Source organism: Anabrus simplex, chromosome 6, assembly GCF_040414725.1.
Source record: "Anabrus simplex isolate iqAnaSimp1 chromosome 6, ASM4041472v1, whole genome shotgun sequence".
In the NCBI taxonomy this organism is placed as follows: domain Eukaryota; kingdom Metazoa; phylum Arthropoda; class Insecta; order Orthoptera; family Tettigoniidae; genus Anabrus; species Anabrus simplex.
In genome coordinates, this window is record NC_090270.1 from 9,663,861 (window position 1) to 9,689,949 (window position 26,089).

Below are 26,089 nucleotides of genomic sequence, written 5' to 3' on the forward strand. Positions count from 1 at the left end.
CCGAAATGTATCCAACAAGGTGCATTTACATCATTCAAATAATGCACTTGGATAACTCACTGGCAAACATAACCTCACTCAATGAAAGAAACAAGCATGATGCAAAGATGAGAGCAAATCATGCTGGCTCCCATGTGCAAGTGTTTTATTTTTTGGTTTACTGTAATGTTTGCATTTTTAAATGCCTTGTACTTGCACGGAAAATGCCCAATACCCTTAACCAATTTGCTCCCAAATTATTTCACGTTTTATCCTTTTGATAATTTATTAAGATTTTTGTCATAGAGGATCCCAAAACTGCAGTAACTGTGTTAAAATTATCTTATGAAATTTCAAAGTACCTTTTTCTGCATGTTCCATTAATAGAATAGCAGGCATGAACGGGTAGGGTGTTTTTTTCAACAACGAATTTTGCATTTACGTGAGTTTTCATGCATTTTCATTTACTGGCCCTCAATTGAAGACTAAAGAAAATAAAAACACACAAAATACTGTAATCAGCATGGAAACAAACAAACAACCTCTGCTGTCTTTAGTAAGGAAACTTCACATAAGCACTGTTTTTAGTCTTTGTCTCACATGCTATGGAATGCTATGCCACATTTTGTGCACATTTTTGTAGTGTTTTCTTTATACAGAGTGTGTGTGTCAAAACGCACTTCATCTGAAACTCTTTTGTTTTTTGAGCAGGTCTGCTTTGGTGATCGGCCTAAGGAAGCTCTCAAACTATATTTTTGTAGATATGGTATAGCTATGCGAGTAAATGTTAGCAATCAAGTGGTTGGTCTTTAGACTTTCTGGAAGAGCGATAAATCAACCAAGTATTCTTCGCAGACATTTAGAGGAAATGCAAACAATGGCTAGAACCATTTCTTCATCCTTATGAAGACTAATGACCCCATGTACGTGTTTTAGTTCACCATTGTTGCCGGCTGAGGAACATCACTTTTTCTCTTGAGTGATCTGTTCCAGGAGAACTAACCCTCCTGCCCAAGTCTAGGCTATGGTAACAATATTGTCATTGTACCGGATAAGGGTAATCCCATCTTCAGTGTCTGTTAACTAATGATGTGATCACCTTCCCCTCTTGGCTAACTCTTTAGCATTCATCAGCTGAACTCCCCCTAACCTATTTTGACAAACTGTTCACGTACAATTATATCCATTTTTCTAATAATAATGTTATTGGATTTACGTCCCACTAACTACTTTTACGATTTTCTAAGACACTGAGGTGCTAGAATTTAGTCCCACAGGAGTTCTTTTACGTGCCACTAAATCTACCGACACAAGGTTGACGTATTTCAGCATCTTCAAATACCACCAGACTCAGCCAGGATCAAACCTGCCAAGTTGGAGTCAGAAGGCCAGCGCCTTGACCATCTGAGCCACTCAGCCCAACTTGTCCATTTTACTGGAGTTTCTCCAAAATTTTGATTGAGGTGAAATAGTATATATTATAGCTGACGTTCTTCGGTAATAATGTTACCAAGTCCAGAACTACGGATCCGCCTATACCACCTCCAATATCAGGCCTTGCGTTTCCTGCACTGGCTCCTTGACATGGATTTGAACTGCGTAGGTCAACTGAATGGACACACTTTTCTTATGATTTAGCCTGTTCACTGTTACATTCATTCGAACCTAAATGTATATCTACAGGTTCTAGGTCTATGATTCTATGTTGCCTCCGCGTGACAACTGATGAGCTGGTTGCCTGATAAGTTATAAATATAGAAAGAAACGTAGCAATCACATTTCTATTTAAATGGGACCGGTTTCGACCTTAGTTTGGGTCATCATCAGCCATAAAAAACATGTAAAATGTTTATGAATGTTGGAGGTCAGTTTCACATTCTGTTAGGCACAAAGACAACACCACATTCTGTCCTGCACAAAGTCACAACACTACCAATCAACATGCGAAGATCAAAAAGGCTTGAATTCGCAGACGAACAGATCTGTAGTAGAAAGCCGCCAGCTCCCGGTGACCAGCGCGGCACACTCAAGGTCACGCGCTGCGGCCAAACACCAAAGTAGAGTGGAGAACGTTTCGAAGGTCCAGAACCTGTCACGGCTGCGGGGAGCCAAGTACGTATATAAAAATATACGACGCCAATTAGTACAACCGAATGAGCACCCGTACTCCAGTTATAAATATCTTGAGCAGCTTCATCCCCACTATCTTCATCTGACCCTAAGCAGCCCAACAAACACAGGTGTCCAAAATGACAGCTTCAGCCTCCATTTCATTCAGACATTCTTGTATCTCATGAACTAGACAGTCTAGAGCGAAACAGAAAAGAATAGTGTGAATCCGAATATTTCTGGATGACAAAATAGGAAAGAATTTTATAACAACTCTAAACATCAATGGTACTCATGTCCTTAGTGCCAACAGTGTAACAAGCTGAACATGTCGTTCATGCCCGCTGTTCTAAAAATGGAACATGACATTATTACAGCTCAGGAAAGTTATTAACAACTTGAGTAACACAGTTTTAATGGTATGTTCGGTTAACTACAACTCTAGTCTTCCTATTTCCACAGCTACATTGACAAGAATGTATTTCATGTTTATGAAGCAAGCAAAAACTTGCCCTTTGTACGCTGCTGATGTGGAGGCCATGCTTAAAAGCACACATCTGTAAAAAAAAAAAAAAAAACAGCTGAGAAACTCTTGATTATCGCTCAACGCAACACAATTTTGCTAACTCAAATGATGTGAAGTAAAATATTCCATCAAAATTATGCAATATACCCACACAACAGCTTTTAAGAAATGTTCCATTTTTGGAACAGCGGGAACAAATGGGATAAATCATCGTGGCTTATCGAACTTTCCTATGACGAAGGAACGAAGTCTTTCGCTTCCTTCTACATTGTCTGTCTGGGGCCAGCAGTAAAAATATATACTGTATATATACATAAATGCAGTTTCATCAGCAATGACACTATTGTTCGGTACGTACGAATTGATTATAAATATGAGCCTCGCTTTTTCGCACACTGTCGGCATCGCCAGTCTTTGCGGATTCTGCTCCTCCGCACACTGCCTGCTAAGTGATATTGTGGCGTTCCTTAAAACAACGAATACAAAAGAAAATAAGATTCCACTCAAACTTAGTAACTATGAAACACGCTATAGACACGCTGAAGTGAACGAAAGTGCAGAAAGCTAACCTTGTACGTTCCAGGAGACACGTTCTATCGTGGTGCGGAGAAATTTTGAATTTACACTACTCTGTAATATACTATTTTTTTTTTAATGTAAAGGCAGTTTATAATAAGTCTAAATAGATTTCAGTTTAAATATGATATATGGGGACAGTTTTATTCCATCTGCAGTTACACAAAGCATAACTGTACACCCAATATCAAAGACTAGGCGAGCCACGAGCGTTGCCAACCTCGACGCAAATAAAACCCGCACCCCAATTTCGTGCATCAATTTGTTTACAAAAATATTTGGGGATTATTCGCGTAAATACGGTAAATAAAATACAAGATAAAATAAAATAAGCTGAAATAAGCTGTGTATCAAAACGCAACATATAATCATGACAATAGCTATATATGAATATGCATATTGGTACACAAAAGTCTTTGGTAACAAAACGAGAACCCGTGGAAAACCATCTTCTAATGCAATAGTACAGGTAATTCAGCTGTTCAGTGTAACCCACCTGTTTGGTACGAGGACGGTTTGAACAGTTCTCGGAATCACCGCTAGATGTCAGTGCTAGAGCAACGAGGTTCCCGTGCAATAATCACACATCCTTTGTGAGTGAACACGTGGCACGTCAGTGCTCCATCTGCAGGAGTGTGGTAGTGACGACTCTTTGTCGTTCCCGCGTAGCGACTTGTGACAATGTAAAAAACTGAGATTCGAGCAGTGATTAAATACTTTGTAAAGAAAGGTATGAAAGCATAGGAAATTCATGCCGACTTTCAGAACACACTGGGGGACTCTGCTCCTTCATTTTCAACTGTTGCCAAGTGGACCAGCGAGTTTAAATTTGGTTGGAAGGCCTTGGATGATGATCCACGTAGTGGACGGCCAGAAAGTGTTACAACACCAGAATTTATCGCAAAAGTGCATAAAATGGTCATGGAGGATCGTCGACTGAAAGTGCGGGAGATTGCTGAAGCTGTAGGGATGTCATCTGAACGGGTATATATTTTAACCGAAGAATTGGGTATGAAAAAATTATCTGCAAGATGGGTGCCGCGGCTCTTGACATTGGACAATAAACGCACCAGATTGGAAATGTACGAACAAAGTCTGGCCCGTTTTCAGTGCAACCAACAAGATTTTTTGCGCCGGTTTGTGAGTACAGATGAAACATGGGTCCACTACTATACCCCAGAGACAAAACAGCAGTCAAACCAGTGAAAACCTGCTGATTCACCACCACCAAAGAAAGCAAAGGCAGTGCGTTCGGCCGGAAAGGTCATGGCCTCAGTTTTCTGGGATGCAAAAGGCATTCAGCTGATAGATTATCTTTCTACTGGCCAAACAATTACGGGGCAATACTATGCAAACTTTTTAGACCAACTACAGGAAAAGATACGCGAAACAAGGCCTGATTTGGCAAGGGAAAAAGTCATCTTTCATCAGGACAACGCTCCGCTGCACACAAGTGTTATTGCCATGGCAAAACTTCACGAACTGGCGTACAAATTGTTGCCACATCCACCTTATTCACATGATTTGGCACCATCAGACTTTCATCTATTCCCCAAGCTGAAAATTTTCCTCGGTGGGCGGAGATTTTCTACAAGGGAAAAACTTGACAGCCGAATTGGAGAGGTATTTTGCAGGCCTGGGGGAATCTCATTTTCGAGATGGGATCAAGGCATTGGAACATTGCTGGACCAAATGCATTAGTCTACAGGGAGACAATGTTGAAAAATAAAAGCAGTTCCACCGAAGTAAGATACTTAATTCTAGTACATTCCGAGAACTTTTCGAACAACCTACGTAGATTGTATTGGCAGTTCCTCTCTATTTAATAACACAGTTCCTTTATGAAATTAAATTCCTTAGCTAGTCATCATCCAGCTCCAGGAAATCCAACTAATTCTAGGCATTTGACATCCAATGTTTACAATCCTTCCTGTAATCTACACTCAATTTCATACCGTTCCCATGGCTAATACCATATAAAAATCTGGTCAGTACACACATGGTACCCAGTTGAATACCTTGAAACTGCTAAATGACAAGTTCTAGGTGATGATAGAACCCAAGTAGTACATTACTATGCCATGAAAAGAATACACTTCTCAGAACTCACAGCAGATGTATTGGCTTGGTCTATAAACTTATTTTCACAAAAGGAGCTACTTGAAAAATCTTGGGCTTCTGATGCCTCTCTTCGATAACAGTGTTCTGCCTAGGACCGGTTTTTTAGATTGCCCAGCTAACATAACCTACAAATGTGTTAGTTACGTAATATTAGTAGATATTTGAGTCATTAGGTACTCCAAATTAAAATGTAAATACTGTAAAATTTTATTTAAATGATAAATCATTATTATCAGCATAATTGCATCAATTACATCCAAGTGTAAATTAATGTTTACATTAACTATCACCTAGTATCGTGCGAGAGCGGTGTCTGGATTGGTGTGGAATCACATCCAAGTACTTTATTCTATGGGAGGACACAAACCCGCACGGTACTCCACAGCAACTGAGTGTTACATGATTAGGAATAAACAGAACACCACAAGGAGTTCAAAATACTCCTATGTTTAGTTTGCAATAACACTAAAATAGTTTAATTTTGCACTTAATGTTTACTTGTCTGATATTATTGCTGATGCCCTGAGGAGAATAAATTTAAAATGGGTTTTCATATTCATTTTTTAACGTAGTATTCCCTGCCTGGTTATTCATTCCTGCAACACGGCTGACGAATATTTCTGGGGAGAACACTGAACAATGATAGCGGTGAACTGTTCAGTTTGACAAATGTCAACTGTGTCTAATATCCTGAAAGAGAATCATAGCTTGTAATCATTTTCAGAAACCTCATAGCTGCACAAAGAAGATCATAGGATACTTACCCCACCCCATCCATCTTGACTGAAAAGAGCCTCCCTCATGGTGTTGATCTGCTCCAGTTGCTGTTTGCTAGAGCTGTTTCCTGCACTTGACCCACCAGTGTTACTTGCAGGTCCACTCGTTGTAGTGTTGGTGGTACTGGTGGTTGTAGCTGTGTTATTACTGCTATTGTTACCACTGTTAGTATTAGAATTACTTGAGTTCTGTTGGTTGCTTGGTAGACCCTTGCCTGCTGCCTGAGCCCAAGATGTAGAACCATTCTGCTGTTGTTGCTGTTGCTGCTGCTGCTGTTGTTGAGATGGCGCTTGTGATGGGGGTTGTTGGGACGGAGGTTGACCAGATTGTGTAGTATTACTTTTATTAGTATTGCCTGGAAATATAACAGCTGCATTACATGAACAAATATTTAGTTTATATTCCTCAAATGTTTTCGAACTTGCATAAAATGAAATATAATTGCATGCAATTTTAAGCCACTTTAATAATAATAATAATAATAATAATAATAATAATAATAATAATAATAATAATACTGAAACGAAAGCCAACAAAATTGAGACAGCTCACCCAAAATATCAACCCTCATTAATATGACAGAATTCTGGTGAAGCCACCTTCTTCCTCATTCACTTGGATTCGCCCTGTGTGGAATTTCTCATTGTAGTTTATCAGCTACGGCAGGTAATGGACATTTCTGAGACAGTTGTCTGATCCCAGACATTTCCTCCATGCTCGGCTAATAAGTACTGTTCTATACTTTCTTTATTACCTGCTTAGAATTGGAATTTCCTGCCAAAGGCTCATAAGATGTAATATTTTATGTTTACTAGCATCAACTTCAAGAAAACATATCCAAGAGTCATTGCAATTTTTAGGATCACGCGATAACTCTGAGCAGCTAACAAGGCTTTGTTTTTCTTTATTGAACATTTCTTCGACTCTCATGCATAAATGACCTGAGCTTGTATTATCATCATTCCAAGTCTTTCCGTAAGCCCCCACCATAACGGCATCTTAGCAGATTTTTTTTACAACAAGGTGGATTGACAAGTGGATGAACAGGTAAAAACCTACCCGTAAAAATTCCAGATGAATCACATGTTTGAGGTTCATCAGATGAGTATGAAGATTTTTTAGAATTGAGTGACCACACTTCGGAAAGCAAACAATCTGGTAATGAAACTGTCACAGTTAAACAGGGGAAGAGACGACCTCTATCACTGTTCTTTACTTTCTTGCCAAACTGAAAAGATGACACGAACCACATTTGTTTAGCAAACTCTGTATGAATTACTGGAAGATGCAACACGTGTTTCCTCACACTACATGACAACTGAAGAAAAAAATAAAGCGACCTGTTGGGATTGAAGAAGAATCACAATGCAATTCCCTGGAAATGTAGACCAAGAAAGTGAGCGCTGCAAACGAAACAGATCTTTAAGACCCAATTGTATAAAGCAGTTGAACCTAGATCAAGGCGTAAACCTGATTCTAGATCACGCTGATCTTCAAATTTGTGTTATATAAACGTTGATCCAAGATCATTTTTCCTTAATCATGAATAAAAATTGATCCAAAAAATTCCTTGGATCAGCCTTGTGATCCGGATCAAGTAGTGTTCTTGTTTGTAGGCCACAATTATCAACGTGATAACAAGAAGGCTTTTGTAGTGAAAATAGTGCCGTAACAATAATCATGGTACGAAAATATAAAAAGAAGTTCTGCATTATTACTGGTATTTAACCTGATGAAGGGATTTTTATCGCGATTTTGTCTTTAAATTACAGATGTCCGACTTCTCCGATTTTTCTTCACAAGACAATAATGAAGAATTTCGGCAGTCTCTTCGAGTATTCGCAGAAAGAGGAAACCCTTCTTAGAACTTAGAGACAAAGCTTTTAAAATGAGATTCAGTCTAACCGAACACACTGTTGAGGTTATGGAAGGTAGACCTCGCAACTCTCTAATGAGACGATTGAATAGAAACCAGCCACTTATTCGGATGTTCCAAGGATTTATGGCTGGTTTCTGGAATGACACTTATCTGTAGATGTGTAGCTATCAGTGACTTAACATGGCGATACGTTTAAAATGAGTTTCCGAAACAAAAGTTATCGGTGCGCAATGACTGGTAACTGCAGCTAGTGCTGTAGTTACATCTATGTTGAGAACCGACAATAACAAATTAGTTTAGTAAAAATTAGTAAGTGATAATGTACTGACTATAATATATATACAGTCATTCATTGTAGTTTTTAATGTGTATGGGTGTGCTGGAGTTGACAATATTTCGAACAGTACGTTTGTATCAGTATATCTGAAAATCGTCAGCATAAAGGAGGTAGTTGCAGTCATTCAGATGAGAAGAAATATCATTAATATAGATTAAGAATAAAAGAAGTCCAAGAACAGACCCTTGGGGAATGCCAGATAGCTTAGTCCTCAATTCTGTAGTTATGTTTGATACAACTCCCTGCCGTCTATTTTTGAGGTATGAGCCCAAGAGCTGAATAGCAGAATGAGCCATGTGAAGTTTTTGTAACTTGGCTAACAATGTCAATATTTACAGTGTCAAACGCACTGCTGAATTCAAGTAGGATAAGTACAGTCAGTTTTCATTCGTCCACAGCCCGTCTAATGTCATCCGTGATTTTGATTAGTGTTGTTGCAGTACTGTCCTTTTTTAAAACCGGACTGTAAGGTACAAGTACAGAATGTTTTTCCAAGAATTTAACTATTTGTTTATGCATAATTTTCTCCAGAAACTTAGAAAGTGTGGTGGGAATGCAGACAGGTCAGTGGTCAGATTTATTGCTTACAGGAGAGGTTTTTTTTGGGACTGGCACAATGAGTGTACCTTTCCATATTAATGGGATATTGATTGAAGTAGGGCAGGTATTAATTAAATGCGTAATAATGAGCAATATTATGTCGATTATGTAGGTCACGAATGAAATAGGAATTTGATCAGCTCCTGTTGCGTGAGATTTGACATAACTTCCCTTCTTAGTTCATGCCCTGTAACAGTATCAAATTCAAATACTAGACGGACTGGTGATTGTTGCCTTAATATATTGTCAATGGCGTTTTGTACAGTCGGTGAGTCAGGAGTGAGATGTACCGTGTAGAAATATGTATTTAATTCATCAAGGGACACCTCGGGATCAGTATGCTTCGCAAGTGGTTTGCCAATACCCAGCGACCGAAGATGTTGCTGTGTGGAACCAGTGTTAATATTTTTGTTAAATGTTGGAAATAATTAAATTTCTTATTGCGAATTACAAGCTTAATTCGGTTCTGAAGAACACTGTGCTGCTCGTGTACGTCAGCTGGTGGAGTCTGCTTATAGTGTTGGTGTAGTGTCTCTCGTTCTTTCATCATAGTCTAAACATCTAGGACAGGGCAGGCGTTACTCTCACATTTCACTTTGGAGCGAGTTTGTTGTACAATTCATGTACACTGACTGACAGAGCAAATGCAACACCAAGAAGGAGTGGTCAGAACTTTATGCCAATTGCAGGGTAGACTGACGTCACTGAGGTATGCTCATGATGTGAAATGCGCCGCTGTGCTGCGCACGTAGCGAACGATAAATGGGACACGGCGTTGGCGAATGGCCCACTTCGTACCGTGATTTCTCAGCCGACAGTCATTGTAGAACGTGTTGTCGTGTGCCACAGGACACGTGTATAGCTAAGAATGCCAGGCCGCCGTCAACGGAGGCATTTCCAGCAGACAGACGACTTTACGAGGGGTATGGTGATCGGGCTGAGAATGGCAGGTTGGTCGCTTCGTCAAATCACAGCCGATACCCATAGGGATGTGTCCACGGTGCAGCGCCTGTGGCGAAGATGGTTGGCGCAGGGACATGTGGCACGTGCGAAGGGTCCAGGCGCAGCCCAAGTGACGTCAGCACGCGAGGATCGGCGCATCCGCCGCCAAGCGGTGGCAGCCCCGCACGCCACGTCAACCGCCATTCTTCAGCATGTGCAAGACACCCTGGCTGTTCCAATATCGACCAGAACAATTTCCCGTCGATTGGTTGAAGGAGGCCTGCACTCCCGGCGTCCGCTCAGAAGACTACCATTGACTCCACAGCATAGACGTGCACGCCTGGCATGGTGCCGAGCTAGAGCGACTTGGATGAGGGAATGGCAGAACGTCGTGTTCTCCGATGAGTCACGCTTCTGTTCTGTCCGTGATAGTCACCGCAGAAGAGTGTGGCGTCGGCGTGGAAAAAGGTCAAATCCGGCAGTAACTGTGGAGCGCCCTACCGCTAGACATCGCCGCATCATGGTTTGGGGCGCTATTGCGTATGATTCCACGTCACCTCTAGTGCGTATTCAAGGCACGTTAAATGCCCACCGCTGCGTGCAGCATGTGCTGCGGCCGGTGGCACTCCCGTACCTTCAGGGGCTGCCCAATGCTCTGTTTCAGCGGGATAATGCCCGCCCACACACTGCTCGCATCTCCAAACAGGCTCTACGAGGTGTACAGATGCTTCCGTGGCCAGCGTACTCTCCGGATCTCTCACCAATCGAACACGTGTGGGATCTCATTGGACGCCGTTTGCAAACTCTGCCCCAGCCTCGTACGGACGACCAACTGTGGCAAATGGTTGACAGAGAATGGAGAACCATCCCTCAGGACACCATCCGCACTCTTATTGACTCTGTACCTCTACGTGTTTCTGCGTGCATCGCCGCTCGCGGTGGTCCTACATCCTACTGAGTCGATGCCGTGCGCATTGTGTAACCTGCATATCGGTTTGAAATAAACATCAATTATTCGTCCGTGCCGTCTCTGTTTTTTCCCCAACTTTCATCCCTTTCGAACCACTCCTTCTTGGTGTTGCATTTGCTCTGTCAGTCAGTGTAAATAGAAATTAAATATTTCCACTTTCTCATCAATGTCACTCATTATGTCATACTAGGGGCAGAGTTGTGCATCTTGCCTCAGTTGTATTAAATTCATCCTTTTAAAGTCTCTAAACGTTACATATTTTGGTCGGTACTTAGGCACCCGAAGAGAGTATGCTAAGTAGGTCTTTATTTATGCTTGGAAGGGAGTTTATCGCTCGAACTTGGCCGCCGATGACAGGTCGCTACCGGCCGCTGGCGCACACGGTTTCCGGCACTCTGCTGTTGTTGAGAGCTGAACTCCGAGACGGTAGGGTGTTCAATGAAGCTACTGCGTACCGTATGTCATATTGTATAATGTTTTATTGTGAATGTGTACGGTGCTGTAATGTATGTGAAACATTCGTTACGTGAACGTGTAAATCTGTATAATACATTAAGTGCAGAAAATCGTGCGCAAGGACAAGACAAACGTTTCGAGCGAAATTTCCAGGGAGACCCATTCCTGTCAATCGGACAATAAAACAACTGAGCAAGAGATTCAAACTTACAGGTTCAGTAAATAATAAAAATAGATGTACAAGTTGTTACCTCCTTACTGAAGCGTGTTTGGCAGGAGGATCATAAGTAAAAATCTGTGGCCGCCCTCATAGCCCAGTTTTAACGGCATGTGATTTTTATTTGTGGGGAATGTTAAATGTAGTTTATGGGAACAACCCTCACACACTAGATGAACTTAAAGACAATATACGAGTTGCAATTGCATCCATCAGTGCTGAAGAACTTGGTAGAGAAACCAAAAAATTCATTAGGATATGCCGATTATTTTGGCAACACATGGGGAACATTTTCAGCATAAACTAAAAATGGTGAGTAAAATGCCGGCAACTGAACCGTCACTGGCAGCCAAGGTCGAGCGAGAAAGTTCCTTCCAAGATAAAATAAAGACAGTGTATCTGAGATCATGTTTAGATATGTCAGGAACAGATACTTGACCGTGCTGAAGGATGTTTTGGGGGTTATTTATTATTACTAGGTCTATGAATGTATCAACGGAAATGGTGGAAGTATAGACGTGGTGGGTGGGCTTAAGGGGCAACATAGTCATGTCACAGGATTTAGAAATATTTTGTAGTCATAAGGCTTCGTCGTTCTGGGTTAATAAATGTGTGTTAAAGTCTCCAAAAAGTATCACGTGCTTGTATGATGGTAGCAGTCTCAGTAAGCTGTCTTCCAAGTCATGGAAGTTGCACGCTGCGTCAGGAGGCCTATACACTACACCTACAAGTATTTTTTACAGAATTGACAAACACCTATACAAACATATATTCAACAGCAGTCTTTACAGCAGGAGTAGACATGTGAACGACTCTACGCTTGGGCATAGATTTACAATATAGGGCAACACAACCACCTTGTCTATTCATCCGATCATGCCTGTGAATATCAGAGCCCGATATGTCAACCATGCTTGAGGGGTAGGACTACGGAGCCAACTCTCGCTTACAGCAGCAATATGAATTGCACTGTCTTCAAATATCGTCTTCAGTTCGTCGAGGTGAGCAATGATGAGCTGTTGACATGTGCACACAACAGGGCGTGATTAAATGAGTTGAGTTCCTTCTCTAAAATGGTTTGGGTAGAATAGGAGGGAGAAAGTGCTTGAGAAACGGTCAGGGGCAAGCCGTGTCCTTCCAGACGTATGTTCCGGTGAAAGGGCTGTGAAGGGAGTGTGAAGGGAGTCTGTCCTACTGAAGAGTGCTGAGGGGCGAGGGAGGGAGCAAGGAGGGGGACTGCCAATAGCACTTCTCAACTCAAGCATGCTAAAGGAATGTAAAACATGCGGCTTACCTTAATTTACTCGTACACACAGTGACCAGCTGATTCACACAAATACACACATTCACAAATATATACTAAATTAAAAATAAACAAACTACACAGAATGCACATTGTTCACTGTTGTTTGTTGTTGCTTTCACCTTATTCCCTCTAACGATTGTAATTCCACGAATGAGTTCACATGAAACTTCTTGCCGGATACGTGAATAATTATCCTTCCATCTTGGCTGTATTGTGTAGCACAGTCCAAAAGTGTCTCGTGCCTTGTTCAAAATGTCCTTCCTCAACCCAGTGAAGGATTCTGTTACAAGTAGTTTGGAGCCTTTCAGCTGACAATTAGTGCGCCAAACTTTATCCCGCTGGTGGTAGCGGAGGAATTTTATATTGATAGGGCAATTACCCTCAGTCACTATGTCAGCAGTCGATCTATGTTGCCATCCCAGTCGATGATAGGGATCGATGGAATCCATGGACAGTTCGATTTCAGTTTATCACGAATAGTTTCCATGACCTTCCCGTAAATGACCTCATTAGGCACCTCACTCACTCCATGCAGAAGGAGACAATTACGCCTACTGAACTGCTCCGCTGCGTCACTCCGAGCCCCCTGAATTTCTAGTAGTTTCTCGATATCAATAATAAATAATAATAATGTTATTTGTTTTACGTCCCACTAACTACTATTTTGCGGTTTTCGGAGACGCCGAGGTGCCGGAATTTAGTCCCGCAGAGTTCTTTTACGTGCCAGTAAATCTACCGACACGAGGCTGACGTATTTGAGCACCTTCAAATACCACCGGGCTGAGCCAGGATCGAACCTGCCAAGTTGGGGTCAGAAGGCCAGCGCCTTAACCGCCTGAGCCACTCAGCCCGGCATTCTCGATATCAGCAATGTTGTCTTTCAAAACCAAGAGCTCAGCACAGATAGAATTTCGAAAGGTTCAGAAGTCCGCTTGCAGCACAGTCGGAACATCACTGGGGTTGGTAGCACTGTCGGTGGGAGCAGACATGGCTTCCTCCAGGCGGGCTTAGAATTGAATCCTTTGCTTTTCGAAGCCTGTCATTCAATTCCTTCGTTATTTATCAAAAACATGGAGGAAAATCCACTCACAATTTCATTTGCACGTTACCCAAAGCTTTTTGACAAGTATGATCAATCAACCCCCGCTGAAGCCCAGCCAGTCAGATCACTGGAGTCGCTACCAAATGACCCCTCGGATCTATTCTCGGGAAGGCACTTCCCGGATTTCAATTCCCCCCTCAAAGACGAAACCCACTGCAAGCAAGAGATGTGCTGTCTGCAATGCAAACAATAAAAGAAAGGAAAGACAGCACTGCTGCAAAATCTGCAATGTAGCACTGTGCCCGGCTCCTTGCTTCAGAGTGTAACACACCACTAAAATGTGAACCGAGGGTAGTCCATTGCACGTGTATTGTGAATAGTGTTCCTAATTGTGTGAATTTGTGTGTGCATGCCCGTGTAACAGTGACGGCGACTGGGGGATAAAGAAATTAGAAACAAAATGGTAGGACCTATATTTGAACTGCGATTTTTATTTATTTTTTAGACAGATAAAATGCAATAAAAATTTTCCCCAAAATGTAGAGGAGTACTACCCCTAAACCCCCCACCCCTACCCATTGTCACCACCACTCCGTGTGGATATATATTGAAAATCTCTGGGTAAAATTAGTGACTCGGCAGCTTCACATCCAGAACAAGAGAAGAAAGTACATGTTCGGTGAGAATATTTTTCTCTGATCATTTTTATATTCTTCAATAGTGTAATAAGAGTACAGTATAACAATATTTTATAGTGCTGGAGGGACTACAATGGTAGTTTGATTCGTAAATGTTTACTGCTTATGTACAAGTTTCGGGAAGTAACTATTACAATGCCCATAAGAGAAAAAAAATGGAAATATGAGACTTATGCGCTTGTTGCACTAAAAAACGTCTTGCTCAAAAATCATTCTTTATCGTGAATAAGTGGTGCAGTATTGAAATTAATGTGTCTAATTGTCACAATATACAAGTAATATTAGACAGATACTTGTCGGGTTGCATAAATCAAAGTATTTAAAAATTTTAAAATGACGTAAAACACCACCCCACCGTAGTGGTTACGAGGAAGAGCTCGCTCCCCATTTAACTGGTTAAGGCACTAGCGAGAAGAGCGCAATCGCACTCCCGGCAATTTCAGCACGAGTTGAAAGTGCGATCACATTCCTCAGCACTCTACAGGTTAAACATCAAATTATGATTGACAATGTTGAACTCTTTGAAGTTTTCAAGCCATGGGCATGGGTTGTAAACAATTTAGGTCATTTGTATTATTTTTTTATCCAGATTGTTTGGATTATTTTTTCCTTCTAATTTTTCATTGTCATTTACATGCTAAAGTGGCTTCTGTTTCGCTTTCTAAATGAATCTCATTCAGAGTATTGTTCTATTCATTAATCTGAAGTTTATTTGTATTTTAAAACTATCGCCCAGGGTACACCCGTTACACTAGGAAGGTACAGTAAACAGGTTAGCAGATTGTCAGAAGAATACCTAACTACACCGAACCACTAAGCCCAGGAACATATGTGACATGCAGATAGCATGGTGTATAGAGGGGTCCAGAAAAATGTAGACACTCTTTGACAGTCAATATTAATGGATCAGTGGTAGAGTGTCGGCCTCCGGATCCCAAGGTAGAGGGTTCAAACCCGGCAGAGGTAGTTGGATTTTTGAAGTGCGGAAAAAAATCCATTCGACACTCCATGTCGTACGATGTCGGCATGTAAAAGATCTCATGACACATTTGGTGTTTACCCGACAAAATTCATTAAATCTCAGCCATAGACACCCAAGAGAGTTTCGGTGTACTTGATCTGACATCTAGTGGGCCTAGAGTAAAACGGAACATCGAAATTGACGAGCAGACAGCCAGATGGCGTCAAATTGAAATGTCTGCACACGGTAGCTAAGGCCATACAATTATTATTATTATTATTATTATTATTATTATTATTATTATTATTATTATCATCAATGTAACAAAATGACGTACCGTTAAAATTCTTGCACGGGGGTGGGGTTATTTTGAGTGTTCAAAGTCACCCCCATTAGCAGCTGAACAACGTCCATGCCACGAAACTGCTAATCGAACTACGGTTGTCAGTGTTTCCGGTGTGATTGCCACACAGGACTCCTCATTCTTCAAGGTTCCCCATAGGTAGAAGTCAAGGTGTAATGTCTGGAGATTGTGGTGTGTACACAACAACTCCTCTTCCACCTGTAGGCTGTGACATCTCTGTGGTAGTTAGGCGGAGCACCATCATGTAGGTAAAATCTATCATTTCCAAATCCCTCTTGGATGACAGCTAAAATCAATATTTACAGCATATGAAGATACACCTCACCAGTTACGGTACCTTCAAAGAAGAAAGGGGCAATCAAACCATGCGACGACAGACCACACCACACATTAACAATGGGTAGATTAACATGTTTGTCCACGTGAACATGATAATTTTCAGGAGCCTAGTATGCACAGTTTACAGCACCATTCACTTTGAATTACACCTCGTCAGACCAGATAACCATCCTCGCAAACCATGCATCTTTGCGAAGCATGCCTTCAAACCAGTCGCAGTACTCCGACCTTCGATGTGGGTCGTCCTCGTTCATAGTGTACAGCGACCTTGGCATGTACACTTTCCACTGTGCAGCCTTCAGAATTCGTCATACGGTTGATTGGCTCACCCTGCTTTCACGTGCACCCTGATTCACAGATTTTTTAGGTGACCTAGTAAAATGTTGCAACACAGCAGCACTGGAAGCTGAACTTCTTGATGTTTTTAGTCAGCCAGACCTTTTCTTATGCACATCCTGAACAGTACCATTGGCTTCAAATTTATCCTGAATGGGATAAACTGTTGTACATGTTGGTGGCTGAGTTCTGCACACATTACACCACTGCCGTTGTACCTCTGCCATGTTTTCGTTCTTCCAGTACCACTCCAATATGGCCGTGCATTGCTCAAACGACAATGTTTCTTCATTCATTGCTGCACTGTCATCCACTGGAAAACGCGTGCAGGATTGTCGCGTGAACATCTGTTGAGAAAACAATGGACCACGCTTCTGTGCAAGAATTGCAATGATGTCATTTTGTTCCAAAGATATTAACTATCAAAGAGTGTCTACATGTATATAGGGTGGTCCTACAGGCTTACTGTTAGAAGAATCTCTGGTGTCAGAATTGGAAAAGCTGCCAAGTTCTCTACATTGGTACCAGGGGTCATACGGCGCAGCTTGTGGGTTGCTCCCGGGCTGCGGTTGAGAGCATGTCTCGAAAGTTGTGCGACGGCATTATCCAATAGTGTGCCAGCAGAGGGTGTTGCGCATTGTTTGGAGCATTACATAAAATCAGCTTCATGATCCGTATCGCACTTCAATAGATTCACAATTAAGTATTTATTATTTTCCACCTAGTCGATGCAATGATTGCTTAAGGCAATTTAATGGTTAAAAGTGGTACATGTTTCGTATATTATCAACATCTTCAGCCACATAACACTGTTTAGACGAAAAATATATAAATTGACAAAGTAATGCTTAAGAGGAAGTGTCCTTAAAATTAACATAAGATTGACAACATTAAAACAAACAAAAAACTCAAGCGAAAATATATAAATTATTTCTACAACTGAAAGCCATCGTCAAGAAAACTTCTTGGACCATGCTTCTGAGCAAGAATTGCAATGATATGTCATTTTGTTCCAAGGATATTAACCATCGAAAAGTGTCTACATGTATGTCAACAAGGAAACTTGGATAATAAACAAAAGTTTTTGTAAAGTCAGTTGGTCACACACACACACGCACGCACACACACACAAAAAAAACTTTTTGAACCGAAAAGTAAACAAAAATGGAATGAGATAATGTACATATACCATTCATTTATTTTTCTTAAGAAGGAAGCCATTCTTTTTCAGTTTAACTCAATTTAAGTTCTCCAGTCTGTCAAAACACAAAATATAACACATGCCTGGAAAAAAACATTTGTTGACATTTCGTTGATGACCGTCAACAAATTTTATAATATCACGTTTAATCATGGATATATCTGTATAATATTGCTTAAGTTGCATTAACTTTTCAAAGATCGTAAATTAGTGATGACATAAACCATTGCACATAGTATATTTAAATATTGGCACTTCAATAAATTAGATAAAGTTTTCTGGCTTCAAATTTATTATCTCAAGAGAGTGCTGGTCAGTGGCCTCGAAGTACAGGTGGGGGTGATAACTCTGTTCAACAGAGAGACAGAGAAGTGCTGGATGACTATAGGCTATTGGCCTTTACATGCATTAGAAAATGAATTCATGAGTTCAGGAAGAAATTAATCCACATTCCAGATGTACTAAATTAAGAGCCAATGAAATGCTGTTTTTACCTGCATTCTGCTGTCCACTGGGCCCCTGACTAGCACCGCCACCTCCACTGGCACGGTTCATGCTGTTATTGTTGCCACTGCTGGCAGTGCTGCTACTGCCACCGTTGTTACCATTGCCACTGCTGCCGCTGTTGTTGCTGTTCCATTGACTCTGAGGACTGGTATTACTTTGTCCTTGGCTGTTTCCACCCCATCCACCAGAGGAATTGTTGCTATTATTATTATTGTTGTTGTTACTACTGCTAGAATTACCACTCGGCGGCGTGCCCCAATTAGACGTTCCACTGTTGAGGGAGCTTTCACCTCCCCCACGCAGACCGAGTCCCATGGGAATTCCCCATCTGGCATTTGACGCCGGACCACTTGACAACACAAAGAGTTCAGAAGCGTAGGACTTTTTTAGGAGAGTTGCACTTTGAATTAGGAGCTTAGCAGACTTAGCCTCATCCACATTCTTAATATAATTATTACTATTATTACTCTTACAATAATTAATATTACAATTATTATTATTATTATTATTATGATTATTATTATTAAAGCTTGCTGGTGGGTTACTGTCAATATTACCCTGGACTGTTGCGTTAATGGCAGACGCAAGAAAAGGCTCATACTCAGTTGTTCCTTTTCCTAGCGACTTGGGAATGTTGATAACGGGAGTTATACTCCTTGCATGTTTATACATGTCGTTGGCGTCTAGACTTGGTTCAACAACTGCCCCAAAATCCTTAATATTACTAAGATTATTATCCTGATCTGAAAAAGCACCAGTAGTACATTTCTCTTCACTTTGTGAACCACATGCCTCCTCCCTATTATTATCTAAGCTACGAAAGTTCACATTATTTGGATTTTCAATGGCCTGAGTGACATGGGTGGGCTCCACATCCTTTGCAGTTGTAGTGGTAAAGCTGATGGTGTGACTTTGTGCACTATTAGAAAGACTATTGTTGGAAGAACCAAGGTGAGTGGTAAACATTGCATTGAAGCCCTGAAACAAAGAGAAACAAAGACGAACATTAATTAAACTAGGATCAGCAATTCATTCATTCACTCGCTCACAATACAGCTGCACTGAGCGCTGTCAACAGACATATTAACAAACAAAATATTAAAAAACAAATAGTGAGTAGCGATAACTAAAGAATGGATGCATGTAAAAACAGTTTAACCATCAAATTTGTCAATACTGAATTAGATGCTACCTGAAGTGGGCTACCATTAAGAAATTATCCATAAAGTATTACAAGGTTTCAGGTTCTTGGGATTTTTAAATCATCTCTACAGAATTGCCAAATTGTGCTGAATGTTACTAGAATTTTGTGTATGATGGTGCCAGAGTATCAACTGGATAGCAAACACCAAGAAATTTGGTAGTCCACGATACCTGTCCGTTCTTGTATGATAATATAAATGGAATTGAAAAATGCAGATACTACTATATTGCCATAGGAGAGTATTCAATGCAAGTTATTGGCCATATTGTCTGTTTACAAACAAAGTAAATTTGCTTCTGCTTGTGAAGGGGGTGATAATTTATGTGAACACAATCAGAGTTCTACCAGTGGAAGTTACGGAAGACATAAAAAGAAAGAAACTGGGAAAGGAAAGGCAGTGCACGAAGGGTTTCCAAGTTCTTTCTCAAGATGCAAGGGAATATTTTCACGAACTTTCGGAATATGAAAGACATTACAGAACACATGTTGCTGGCTGTATCAACGCCGAGATCAAGAAAAGAGCAGAAGAGAGAAATCATGTACTTATAATGTGATGCACAGGTAGACATTGCATTTTCAGTGCTTGCAGTGTCTACTGTTATGGGCTAGAACATTGATTTGCCTCGGTCTTATCCTTGACTTTGACGATATGAAAGTGACCGAGATATGCAGCCAGTCACTGCTATGAACGGTGTGAGAATGTTGCTCATAGGGTCAATGGGCATGGCAGACATATGTAACAGCAACTTCTGGCTCAGTGAGGAAAGCAACGGGAAACTACCTCTCACTCCTCGTTTCCCTAGTACACCTCTTCAGTGAAGACAGCCTTTGGGCTGAGGACTGAACATAAAGGTAGACAAGAGCAAGAAAGCCTTTCAGTCCCAACCAAGTATCAGAAAGATTTCTAGAATTGTAACACAAAAGGAGAAAACAGGAATGCCAAAGGTATGCAACAAATTTCTCTATAGGCAAGTTACAACCTAACTTCTTACATTTTGGCGAAGTGTGGACCACATTAATTCATCTGTTTCTCGTCCAGTACTCCTTTCCTCTGTCCATGACACTTGGGTATGGGATCTAACGTTTTCTTGAAACCTTTTGGTTATGGGGGCAGATCTCAATGTTAGGAGAGGCTGTGAACTCAACTCTTCCCATCAATGTCTAGGCATCGGCCCCAAACCGAAACTACTTTTAGTATTATGAATTATATTTACCTGACCTATATACATCCTTATTTTAACGTAAACAAAAGATAAAACAACACTTTTTAGGCACTTAAACTGAACTACTTTTTATTTCTTTTGTTTTAAATTTGTGTGGCTAACAAGAGTTCCCCCAGCGCCTCCCGTTGAAGCACCAACTCACCATCACTGAATACTAACAAGAAATTTGAAGAAAAAAAAAAAAAGTCTGGTTTAAAGAACAAACCTGCTCCACACCGTGGCTGGTCACAAGGGACGGAGGCTCCGCGGTGCCACAACTTGAGCTGGATATCACAGACGCTAAAAATATTGCCTTGGGGAAGAGGCAAGAGGTGGGGTCAGCTCCAGCCCTGCCTCCAGTCTTCCCTTGGCCCTCAGACTTGGAACTGGGGGTACATTTACACCCTGAAATTACGCAGCATTAGTTTTACAACAATTCTGAACAGAAATATGGAATACAACAAAAAAAGTCAGCAAAAACCTACCCATTATTTGCTTGAAGCCGCTGCCTGTTTCACTGTCGCCCACATGGATGATCATAGCTGCCAGGGGTGCTTGACAGTTGGTTACAGCTGCTGCAACTCTCTCATGAGTGCAAACAATTGTCTCCTGATGAAAGTAACAAATCATAAATGTTTGTATTACACTATTATTAATTTAGCATGCTCCCTCATGATCAGGTAGGAAACCCAACACCACACAATTTGCCAAGGGAATCCCAAAACGGAACTACAGGCTGAATGTTCTCCAATTTTTCACTCAACTCCCTCATACCACATCCTTCTTTCCCACTGGCAAGGTCTCTATATCCAATAAGCTGTATTTCTTTATCCTTACAGCTGAATTCTTTGACACTGCAGTCTTGAAAATTACACATTTGTTAAGAAAAAACACATACTATTAAACTATTTAATGTTTTTTTTACAGATATGTTGTAATTAGTGTTTGACAGACTGAAAAGCTTTTCATTCATTTAAAGAACAGTGGCCGAAACCGGTAGTGCTTGTAATCAACTGACATTACATTTCTAATTCTACTTGTATTGAAAAGGTTGAACCACTATATATCGTTTTTCAATTTAATTGTAAACTTTTAATTCAACACTGGAAAATATTGCTTCCTTCTCAAATGTGTGATGTCCAAGACTGGGTTATCATGCAGCGGGAAAAGAAGGATGACTCACGGGAGTACCGAGTCCAAAAGAATGGAGAAAAGTCGCCTTATAGTCCTTTTTGGGACTCCCCAAACTCGTTTCTTGACAAAACTGCACCATTTAAAATCATGCTCCTTTTAAAATACTTTATTGTACCACACTTTCACTCTGTGTACACTATTATAGGCCTATTAAAAATCAATGTCAGAACCCATTCTTCGCTTATTTCGTGGGGGTGAGCTGATTCCTGCACATGTAGACCCCCCCCTGCATGGGTACTTGGATTCATATTTCCAGTGCTGAACTGAATGCCAGCATTGGCACAGGCTAAAAAAACAACCTATGAAAAAAAATCCCACCAGTCCTTTTCAAGACCCAACCATAGGACATCTTGGACCAAGTATACGAATATGTCAATTGAATCTTTAAGCTCCAAGCTGACTTAGTAATTCTCCAGGAAACAAATGCTCCAATCAAGAGGTAAAATTCCATACAAGCCACATAACATCATGCATATGGAATAGCTACGTATCGAGAATGTTTCACTGCTCTCATCCAGTGTTACCAATCATTTGCATTCTGTGTATAAAAATAGGAGATGTCACAAGTCACAACAATATATAAACCACCAGTATCTTCTTGGCCTCCATTCCCTCATCCTGCTGTCTACATCCATGACTTCAACAGCCATCACAAGTTCTTATCTTCGTACAAGCTGGATTCTCAACCAACCGAGACAAGTATGTCCATTTCATGCCTCCTACAAGTAATAACTCTGAACAGTTTGTTGACGCAGTCACATTCCAAGGGGATACCACAGGGAATAAATACCTGGCAGGAATAAAACGAGTGATAAACTCTCGACAGTGGAGATCAAGAGATAGGAGCCTGGATGCTGCTCAAAAACAGAAATAGACAGAAACTGTTGAATCAATGTATTTCGAACACTAAAGTATGGAGGCTTGGTCCCTCATACAGAAAACCTCTGAGTTCATCAGGGTTTCAACATTCTAGCTGCATATCTGGCCTCAATGTTCAAAGTGCCAAAGGATGAAGAAACATTTTAAGGAGCAGCTTAAGAGTTTTTTTTATTTATATTTTAAGAATTTGGTTTACGTCACACAGACACAGATTAAGGCTTAGACGACCATGGGATAGGAAAGGCCTAGCAGTGGGGAGGAAGCGGCCGTGGCCTTAAGGCACAGAGCCAGCAAATGCCTGGTGTGAAGATGGGAAACCACAGAAAAAAAAGGATCTTAAAAACTAAAGGAAAGTTCTTTACTGAATTCTGAACACTCAGCCCTTCACCACTGGCCACATCAAGAGAGGTCTCACAGATTTGAAAGCTGGTAAAGCTCATAGGTTTGATGGAATTCTCCCAGACTTCTTAATCAGCTGCGGGAAGAACACTTGCCTGCGGCTGAGTACGTTTTATCAGCATGCCCGCCAGTCACCTAAATCTTACCGGTGCTTTTTCTGGGATATTCCAGTTTTCCCTGCAGTAAATTTAGTGTGACATGGTATAAAAGTACCCATGTAGTTGGTCCACTGGGCATTCCACATCTTCCAGGTAACTCATTGCTGGTTGCCTATAATCAACATCTTTATCATCTGATGGCCAGGCAGGCATCAATTTTTGAAAATGAGACAAAGTCTCTCATAGTGCACTGGCACAGTTGGTGGCTCCAAGTAGCCTACGCAATGGCCTCCACGGTACGCACTAGCCATACGTCTTGGTGGATGTGCTATTTACCAACTGATGAGCCAAACATAGCACACTGCGGCAAAACGCTGGCAACCAGTAATGAATTAGCTGGAAAAATCTATAATGTCCAATAATGGACCAACTACGGTATATTGGTATTACAAATTTACTCATTCGGAACAAACATTTCAGATTCCCTATGGGAATCAACATCTTTATCATGGTATATAAGAGCGAGTAAGTTTATAATATCTTGCATGAATACTTAGAGAGGCTGCACGTTATCACAAAGTGCCAATGTGCACAGTAATCTCATCCACAAGAAACACCACATTGCTCACAGCAAATCTTCAGTCAATCGTAACAACACTTATTCTTGAAACTGACATTCTTGTAGCAAATGGAAGTGTCATATAGTGTGCACAGAGACAAGCACCACTGACAAAGCTTTCTTTGTAGAATTTTTTAAAGATAATTTTGCTTTTCAGTAATCATTTCTCCTTAATAGTAAAGAGAAACCCATAATAATTACAGTTAGCGCCTCTATTGTTGTTGTTGTTTGAGTCATCAGTCTATAGACTGGTTTGATGCAGCTTCCATGCCACCCTATTATCTTGCTCTCGTTCTTGTTTGGAAAAGATGTTTATTCTGCACTGTCTAGAGGGTTTGGCTTTGAGCGCAACCTGTTCTGATAACCTCCATTTTTTTAACAAAGGAGTCTCCAAAGAACTTTTATTATTTGTGCTTATTGTCCTAATGTTTTTTCTTCTCAATTCTTTCTTTATACAGCTGAAGAGGACCACTAAGTGGTCGAAACATGTCCTGTAAGTGCTAATTTATATTCAATTTTGCATGAGGCAATAATAAAGTATCGATTAGGTGATTATTTTACTAATTTCTTGATCTTCTGCAGTCTCAGATAAAATAACAATATTATCAACAAACCTCAAGGTCTTGATTTCCTCTCCTTGGATTGTGATTCCCTTTTCAAACTCCTCTTTGGTTTCCTTTACTGCCTGTTCTAGCTTATAAATCTCATTTTATCCACGTATTTGCTCAACACAATTAAGGTTAAGTTATGAGTAGGTTACCACCTTCCAATACTTATCAATTTCTATATAATAGTTTTATTAATTACATAATATAAACCAGCTTAATCTCTAGAACATGTTTCGTTCCGATTATGGAACATCTTCAGCTAAAAGGTTTGACAAAATGGCAAGACAATTAAAACACATTGATAGTTACGATGATACAATAGCTAAACGATTTGACAAAATGGCACGAAAATTAAAACGCATATGATAGTTATGATGATAAAATGTTAATTCATGTTGGTAAAAAATTTCAACAAGTCAGTGTCCAAGTGACGAAGTACAATCGGCGATAAGGTTCTTCTTTATGTTTGAGACGTGCACATATGTTAATCTTTAAGATAAAATTAGAGATTTACAAGATTTTCTTAACGTATAGTTATCAGGGGAACTCTTGATAAAACAACTGTAGTTGAAGTTGAGTTGCGGTTGGACTATTAAAATAAATGAGTCTGAAACGAGAAAAGAATGAGTAAAAAGGAGGATATTTTAAGGAGAAAACGTAGTAAAAATATATATTCGCGAGAATAAAGGATAATGGAGTTGATTCCCTTACAGTCGATCGTGTCGTATTTTGACGTCCTCCCTTATGCCGTGTCGTTAACTGACTGAGTCCTGTGTACGTATGTGACGCACTTGCGGTGGGCGGGGAATATTGGAAGGAGAGGTAGGTGAAGTGAGGAAAGCGGGTGAAATGTTGTGTAGGGTGGAGCTAACTGAGGAGTGGCGTTGTGATAGGCTAGTGGAAATGGAAGGAAAATTAGGGGGAATATTGTGTAGGGTGGAGCTAATCGGAAGGAGGTGAGTTGGTTGTTTTTTGGGATCCTTTTTGATTGTTTTTCTAGATGAGTAATTTGGTAGCCTCTTCTAATAATATATTGATATTTTTCGTGATTTCGTTAATATTCTGGCTGGGATTTTGTTTCTGATCAATCTCAATATAGATATTTTCAAGAATATTCATAAATTTGCCTTTGTTTATGAATGGCATGGAGGGCTACATCAAACCGGTCTATGGACTGATGACTCAAACAACAACAACAACAACAACAAGACGATTCTTCGTTCAGAGTATCTGATCCCAATCACCTTCAGAATCTTAAATAGCTTGGACCAATCTACCTCATCGAATGCCTTTTCTAGGTCTATGAACGCCACATACATGGGCTTGTCCTTCTTAATTTGATCCTCGAAGATCAGACGTAAAGTCAGAATTGCTTCACGTGTTCCTACATTTCTTCTGAAGCCAAATGGATCTTCTCTTAACTCAGTTTCAACTTGTTTTTCCATTCTTCTGTAAATAATGTGTGTTCAAATTTTGTAGGCATGAGATACGGAACTAATGGTGTGGTAGTTTTCACACTTATCAGCACCAGCTTTCTTGGGAATAGGTATAACAACATTCAGCCGAAAATCAGATGACACTTCTCCCGTCTCATACATCTTACACACTACAGTGGAACCTCGATTATCCGTTCCCGGAAAATA

General features: G+C 40.6%; 1 protein-coding gene across 1 annotated transcript in view; it reads right to left on the minus strand.

The window, feature by feature from the left end:
• gw (trinucleotide repeat containing adaptor protein gawky) overlaps positions 1-26,089 on the minus strand; it is a 475,910-nt gene that overhangs the window by 381,489 nt on the left and 68,332 nt on the right. The window contains exons 4-7 of the mRNA XM_067149652.2: positions 21,135-21,258; positions 20,876-21,054; positions 18,231-19,221; positions 6,076-6,443 (exon numbers count right to left, since the gene is read on the minus strand). Coding sequence (XP_067005753.2) covers positions 6,076-6,443; positions 18,231-19,221; positions 20,876-21,054; positions 21,135-21,258 — 1,662 coding nt within the window. The remainder of the gene's footprint in view (positions 1-6,075; positions 6,444-18,230; positions 19,222-20,875; positions 21,055-21,134; positions 21,259-26,089) is intronic.